At 52.9% G+C, this 7,664-nt stretch overlaps 1 protein-coding gene across 1 annotated transcript; it reads right to left on the bottom strand.

Moving 5' to 3' along the window:
- Positions 1-3,474: 3,474 nt before the first annotated feature.
- On the bottom strand, positions 3,475-6,992 carry LOC109769329 (uncharacterized). The gene is made up of 4 exons (XM_073508041.1): positions 6,766-6,992; positions 6,366-6,617; positions 4,512-5,423; positions 3,475-4,408 (listed from the first exon to the last, which is right to left on the bottom strand). The coding sequence occupies exons 1-4, from the start codon at positions 6,787-6,789 to the stop codon at positions 3,977-3,979; spliced, it is 1,620 nt and encodes a 539-aa protein (XP_073364142.1). The 5' UTR covers positions 6,790-6,992; the 3' UTR covers positions 3,475-3,976.
- Between the last annotated feature and the right edge of the window lie 672 nt (positions 6,993-7,664).

The following is a 7,664-nucleotide window of genomic DNA, read 5'->3' as shown; positions in this document are numbered from 1 at the left end:
GCATGCCCGGTGCTGGCAACACCGGTGTGTGCCTTCATCTACGATGTGTCCCCGGGCTTGGCAAACCCGCCGCGACGCATCGTCAACAACATCTTCTTCCCGGCGCACCACTACTTCGACACCAATGCGCCCATGCTAACTCGGCGCCTCCTTGCACCCGCGGCTCCATGGCGACATCCTCGACACCGGCTCCCCAACTCGACATCGACCACGACATTTTTCGCACGGCTACCTCGACCACGGCTCCACCACCCACGCTCTCGGCTACATCGACAAACGGCACAAAGGGCTACCGCCTTGCTTGAGCAACCTCGTCGGTTGTCACTCCAGCCACGACTCCGCGATGCGTCGACCGTTACGACTGTGGGGAGGGGGGTGTCTGTCGGCTTGCCTTCGGATTCTTCTCCAGTCTCACCGTCTGCGTCGCTACCGTTGAGACTGCGTGGGGATGTTGAGTATCGTGATTATTAGGAAAGACGAGATAGACTAGGATTTGTTCTGACTTGTCTTGTACTCCAAATAGATCATTGTACTTCTATATATATGCCCACGAGGCTCAAGCAATACAACGACAATTCCACCAATCTCTCTCTTCTCTTCTAACACAGATTAATGTTGGAGGTGGACCCCAGCCCGTACCCTTCAAGCAAAGCAATTTCCACCATTGAAACCTGTTGACGTACGGTCGCTCCGGCGGTCTTGGCCGTGAGAAGTAGTACCGTATTAGGATTCTTTGACTAGTCTCAATAAAACATATACCCCTTACATGTACAACTAGGTCTTGTCCTGCACGCGACAACAACAAAAAACTATCAAGCCGCTGCACACCTTCAAACGTTGATATGTAGGAGTTCTCCTCTTCCAACGTAGCATGCATCTCATAATTTGGTGCAAAAGCAACTAGTGACTCTGCTTCAACCTTAATCACCTTCTGATTAGGCTGCATGGTGTTATCACTGATGGTAACGAGCGGAGCTGCCATAACATGACCCGGGCTAGTGTCTTGTACATCATGGTGGTCGTCCATACAAATAAATTTGGTGTTGGTCATATCATTTCCTGATACATGGAAGATGACGGGTGGTCCGTGACCATGCCTCTGTACTCTGTACCCGAGTCACCCGAGAAGAATCTCACATCCCTTAACACTGCAAAACCTACTCTTCTTGATGCTCCATCCATCCTCAGCCCGTTTTCCATCTCCAGGCCACCACGTACGTACTCCAAGACCGATCAGTGGCGCCTCAAGCTTTGTCCTGGGATTATCTCAGCTGACCTTTATTGCTTATTAATCACGTGTAATTTATTTGCAAGCCGGGTATCGATCGATCCTAGCTTTTCTCTGTGCAAAAATGGCGCCCCGTCTAGTGCACACGTGGACGTGGTGAGTGAGCGAATGTACCACGAGCAGCACAGAGATGTACTATATATGATCGATCGATGTCGCCCGTGCGTGCACTGGTTTAATTTACTCCTGCTTTTTCTCGCAAAAAAAAAAATTACTCCTACTTTGCAGAGGTCGCCGGTGCATCAGCATGCTACTGATTTTTCATGTGTCTGCGCGCGCGTCTGCAGGAAATGGAAATAACGCCCCGGTCTACCTTTCTCGATGGATCACATGTGCTTGCTGCCGCATCAATGCAGCTTACATTATCGGTGACAAAGTAGGCAGCCCAGCTTCACATGCAAGCTGGCCGCGTTTTCCTCATTTGAGAAGGGCTCAACCGCATGCGGACGTGCCTGCCTGCGTGCACCACCATGGACTGGACTGGAGCTCCCCCGCGCGTGTCTGTGTGTGTGTGTGTGTGTGTGTGTGCAAGCTGGTACTATGTTGTGTTGCGTTGCGTGTGTTTGGTCGTCCGATCTTAGCTGAGCTAAGTTAATTAAGCAGGTGCAAGGATGGAGAGCTAGGTTAATTAGCTAGGATTATGTACTTGGGCGCAAAGGTGGGCCGTAGCTCTACGTACGTACGTACTACTAGTAGTATCTTCACTCCAAGTTAATTGAAGTTGAGTTCTTTGGTCAAAACCTGCAACCTTTGCCTCGAGAAAAAAAGATTATCTGCTCTTCTAAACAGAGTGGAGTGGGCTAGCTGCTAACTGGCGTTCAAGTACTAGCTAGTTAGAGAGATCCTACCTTGGATCCATGCTTGCCGTCTGTTGTAGATCCAGGCATCCGGCCGCTTACGATACAAGTTTGTAGATTTTCGCTGATGCTTCGCATTTGTCCACTCCAAGTGCAAGTAGTTAACTGAAGTTTTCCCTCAAAAAAAAAGTAGTTAACTGAAGTTCTTAACTTGCAAGCAAGCTTTGCCTCGAGAGAAGAGGGTTTACCTGCTTTTGAAACGGGGTAACTGATGGGCGTTCAAGTGGCGCTAATTTGTTGTAGATCCGAGGCCTACAGACTACAAGACAAGTTGTTGGTGGTTTTTTCACTGATATACAGTCATACTTCACCTTTGTGGCTGAATAATGGAGTGCGATTTTCCGTTGGTCTCCTGAAGGAATGAACCGGCCGGAAGGAAACTCAAGTCATAACCCAGGGCTGCCTCGTGCGTGCGTCAGCGTCGCGAGGGGGAGGGGAGGGGTGGCGCACCGTCAGTTGAGCACAATGTGACAAATGCAACGGACAGAACACGCTGACGCAGTTGCGGTCGTGCGCGGACCTTCTCTCCCAGTTTCCTACAGTAGGCTCACTTTGCCTCAAGGTGATGGACGACATATACTCCCTCCGTCCCAAAATAAGTGTCTCAACTTTGTATTAATTTTAATATAAAATTTTATTTATTTTGGGACGGAGGGAGTAGCAGCCTACATTGTACATTAATCAGAGGCCATAGTCGCGTCAAACAGCAATTTCCTCAAGTTGATGGTTTCAGGAATGGTAGGTGTAACCTTGATTAACCTATGCGATGCCTGTGTTCCGACCCTATGTGAAACCAGGGGGATACTTTGATGACTTGTACATTTGGTCACATCGGCTTTCCACGCCCTGTGACAAGGAGGCCGTCTCCTCTTGGCGTCTTTTCCTCTCTGCATGTTGCAACATGCCTCTGTATCTGCACGTTGCAAAAAAAAAAGACAGGGAATGAAAATCAAAGTAGGCTCTACTATTTGCAGTTGGTTCAAGTGAGTTTGGTAGTACTGGTTTCTTTTTTCACATGATCATCTCACCACCCCCCAGCAAGCAAGCAAACAAAACCAAATCTTTTCTAGACGTGACAATTAGCTTTGTACTGGTTTCTTTTTTCACATGATCATCTCACCTACCGCTGTGTTCGGTTCCACGCATCATTATTGCGTGAACGAACCTGCACAGAATCGTTAATGCCACTCACGAGTCACCATTACTGGTGGCTGCACTACCATGCTCTGTTCAGAATTTCAGATGCTCTACGCCCCTCAACTATCACGGTCCAATTCCTCATCATGTTCAGTTCAGAATTTCGGATACTCTTAAGCATCACAACAAAGATCAGGCAACACCGGCACCACTTGCCATCTCATGAAAAACACTAAAAAAGATGATCTTACAAGAAAATATTCACATGGCATCCTTGTAAAATCACTCTGACAAATTTTGCTAGACCTGAAAGATGAAATGCTCAGGCTTCTGCTACCCCTAATAACAGCTGAGAAACATGCCAAAAAATGGACGAATTTACAGAACACTACGTCAAAAAGAGTTGGCCCTAGTACGTCCCTATTTTAGACACAAGAGAAGAGAACATCAACTCGTGCTCCCGAGTCGATAAGCCTCGGCAGCGTGAGAACTACGATTCGCCGCATGGGTCATACGAGATCCCTTCTCCGATCCTCCTTCCTCCGGTTGCCTTGCTTTCACGCGACGCCAATGCAAGTCCGCCGCCGCCGGTCAACTCGGCCAGCACCAGCAGCTATGGAATGACATCGCACGATCCGGTTCTTGGGCCAACATGTTCTTGCCTGTACAGTGTACACGGCGGCGGCGGCCGGGGTCAGGCGGCGCTGACGTGCTGGTGCGGGAACCGCGGGGTGGGCGCGACCCCGACGGCGTCCTGCCCGTCCTCCTTCATCTTGTTCAGCCGCTCCCCTATGGGGCTGTCCTCGAAGAGCCGGGACCTGGGGTTCTCGGCGTAGCACACGTAGTAGCAGCCCACGCACGCCTGCGGCAGCGCCATGCCGATCCGGGTCATCAGGTACCCCACGTAGAACGCCATGAGCGATACTGTGGCCGTGTAGTGCTTGTGCGTCACGAACGTCCACGAGCCCGCCAGCGCCACGCACAGCGCGCCGCTGGTCACCCCGGTCAGGAAGCACACCGAGCTCGTGATGTCCGCGTCCGCCAGCGCCGGCATCCCCGGCTGCCCCTCGAACTGGTTCCACGTGCTCCGCGACGCCTGCACGAACCCCCTGCCGTACGCCGCAATCTGCTCGACAAACCAACATAAACGAATCACCATTAGTCAGACAAACTAAGCTTGTCAGTACAGAGGATATGCATGGACTGAGGAGCAGGAAAGCTTCGCTTACATGGACGAATGCCCAGCTGTTGCCGAACTCGAAGACGGCGTTCATGACGTTGAGGCAGCAGTGCGCGCAGGAGAACATGAACTCGTCCTCGCCCTCCAGCAGGTTGAGCCCGCGGGCGAGGATGCGGAGCGCCTCGATGGTGGGCACGAAGAGCGAGCCGAGGCAGGCGCTGCCGAGGTTGTACGACAGCGCGCGCTGGAAGCTGAACTGCACGCTGGACTGCATGCCGCGGAGGTAGTAGAGCGCGATCACCCGGCTGGCCGTCAGGTTCGCCACGTTGCGCATCACCTCGGCGGTCCACGCCAGGCTCACCACCAGCGCCAGGATGGTCAGGCCGGGGAACCGGAAGTTGACGGCGCCGATGACGGCCACGCACCACACGGAGATCCACACAAACCCGGCGGCCACCATGAGGTACGCCGGCCCATTGAGGCCGCGGAACTTGTCCACGGGCTGCACCGCCTTCTCGAACACCCGCGCCGTGAACCCGACGCGGCGGGTCACCCAGCACGCGTACAGCCCGGTGCCGATGGAGAAGACCACCAGGGCCACACCGAGCCCCACAGTGGCCGGCATGGAGAAGCACATGAGCAGGGAGCCGACGGCGAGCGTGACGCCGAAGGCCGACCAGAGGATGACGGTCACCATGGCGCGCGGCCATGCGCGCACCGCCTTCTGCCACGCGAAGGCCAGCACGATGCTGAGCGCCACGGCGCCCTCAACTGGCGGCAGCCACTGGCGGAGCAGGCTCTGCTCGCGCCGCGCATTGCGGGACCGCGGGTCCTGCACGATGTCCTTGACGGCCCGGTACACGAAGAAGCCGACGGCGAGCCCCGCCGCCGCCAGCTGCAGCAGGAAGAGGCACAGCGTGATCTGGTTGGTGTACACGCGGGAGTTCAACGACGCCAGTGGCTGCAAAAAATTAAACAACCAATTAACTCGAGACCAGTTGGATTAGTAAAGTCATTAGCTAGCTACTTTAGGCTTGGGTAACGGGTAGTAGGAGGTTGGGCGCCTATGGAATATTCGATATTTTAATCAAGATCATACCACCAAGATTCGATTCGATTCGATTCGATTCGTGGTACATTCTAGGTGGATATTTTAAGAGGCCTTTTACTGCTTAAGTTACCCGTGAGTAGATTAACTAAAGTGACACGTTAGGCGGCACTGCTTTGAGTATCAAAAACAAATCGTCTCAAACACTACAACCCCCTCTCCATTATCCATCCTCTTGTACTCACTGTAGGTAGAAAGATGGGCATTTGAGCTTGTAAAGAACTGCTTCGATCAGTGATGAATTATTTGGTTGTTGCTGTGCTCCTACAGTGATAACACACTAATCGAAATATCTCAACCTACAGCATGTCATCAACTGATTTTCAAATAAAAAACAGTGTTCTGAAGAGAAATCAAGTGCAACTGTCGGTATCAAACTGGTGTATTATATGAGTACAACCACAAGTACACAACCAAGACTTTGTCTGGAAAAAAGAAAGATGGTGTCAATGTAGCACTGCATAATTCAACCCAAATGCACAATTTGGTTACGCGAAAATGTCAAGTAGGTGAGGGGTACGGGGCCGTGCCTGTGCACATTGCAATGCCAACCCGAGAGTGGCAAGAGAAATTATTGTGGGAGTACTCGCGTACCAACCGGACTGCTGCGCTGGGACGACCGACTGTCGATCGCACCCCGCACAGGCGCACATGCCCCTAGAAAGACCGGAGCCTATCTATCTATTGACTGTTTGTGCAAAGATAATTTGACAGAAAATCGAATTGGAGATTTGATGGCCGAAACGAGCGGTCAATTGGGCATTTTAGTGATTGGGATTTGGGGGGAGGAGTTACCTGTGGTGGGGTCTGCTGCATGAGCGGCGGGTAGGCCGCCGCGGGCGGCGGCGGGTCCTCGCCGCCGGAGGCCACCGACATGGGCGGCGGCGGCGCCTGCGTGGTCACCTGCAGCGGCGCCACGGGCCGCTGCGCCTGCAGCCTCGACACGGCCGGCGGCGGCTCGTCCATGACCACCACCTTCACCTCCCTCTGCTCCGGCGCCGGTGCCCGCCCTCGGGCCCCATCCGGCTGCTGCCCCTGCCGCGGCGCCTGCACGCACACACGCGAACAACACAGAAGCAAGCAAACTCAGAAACAACCGGCGGCGTATCGCCCGGAATTAAACAGGGCGCGGTCTTTCCGGGGGGGGGGGGGGGGGGGGGGGGGGGGGCGTGAAGAAAGAAAGGAAGAAACGTACGGCGTTGTTGTCGGCGGCGCCCATGTCGTCGCGCGCTCGGCGGCGGGCTCAATCGCGGTCGCCGCGTGGAGCAGGCGTGATGGCGAAGCGGGGGAGGGGAGTGGCGGTATGGGGGAGGGAGGGAGGGGGGAGCTTTGGGAAGCGAAGATTTGGCTGGGGTTGGCGAGAGAGAGAGACGGCGCGAGGGGAGCCCAATCTGTGACCGTTGCTGTGGCCTTTCCGCTCGTGCGGGGGGGAGCCCTGCCTTGCCTACGTATCGCGGCCCCTGGCTGCGCGAGCCGCGACTGCGTGGAAGGGAGTGGGTGGGGCCCGCAGGGCAGTGGGAGCGTGCGCGCGTGGGTCTGACGCGGGCGCGTCACTGTTGTATTTCGGGCGTTTTGTTTTGGTTGGTGGGCGTTTTTGTGGTTTTTGTTTTGAAAAAATTCTCTCTTTTTTGGAGAAAATGTACCAATGGGTTTTTAGTGCATCTTTTCTTTCTTTCTTTTTTTAGATTACATTTTGTTTTTGAGAAAATGAATTTATTGCATCTATCAACAAACCATCGACATTTTGGCATTTTTGCCGCGGAATATAGACTGCAAAGTCAATCTTGTTTTGTAGTCGAGATTTTTGTCGGTTGACCGCACACTGACAAATTATTGAGAGACTATTTTGTCTGAATATTCATGAAGGAGAGAGAAGTTGTTGAAACTCGACAAGCCGGCTAACAAATCCAGCTAAATAGCCAATGTACCTTGTTGGGCGCATCTAGTCCAAGAAACAATGCGGCTTCGGATGGCATGGGTCGATAATTTTGCAACGAAATAATTTTGTTGCATTTCAAAATGACGCTGAATTTCCCGAGGTAGTTATGAAGGTTTTTTAGAAATTAAATGTTTATGAAGTTATGTTATGGGAAC

This window comes from Aegilops tauschii, chromosome 2 (genome assembly GCF_002575655.3).
Source record: "Aegilops tauschii subsp. strangulata cultivar AL8/78 chromosome 2, Aet v6.0, whole genome shotgun sequence".
NCBI classification, from domain to species: Eukaryota; Viridiplantae; Streptophyta; class Magnoliopsida; order Poales; family Poaceae; genus Aegilops; species Aegilops tauschii.
This window is presented reverse-complemented; position numbering and strand designations above follow the sequence as displayed.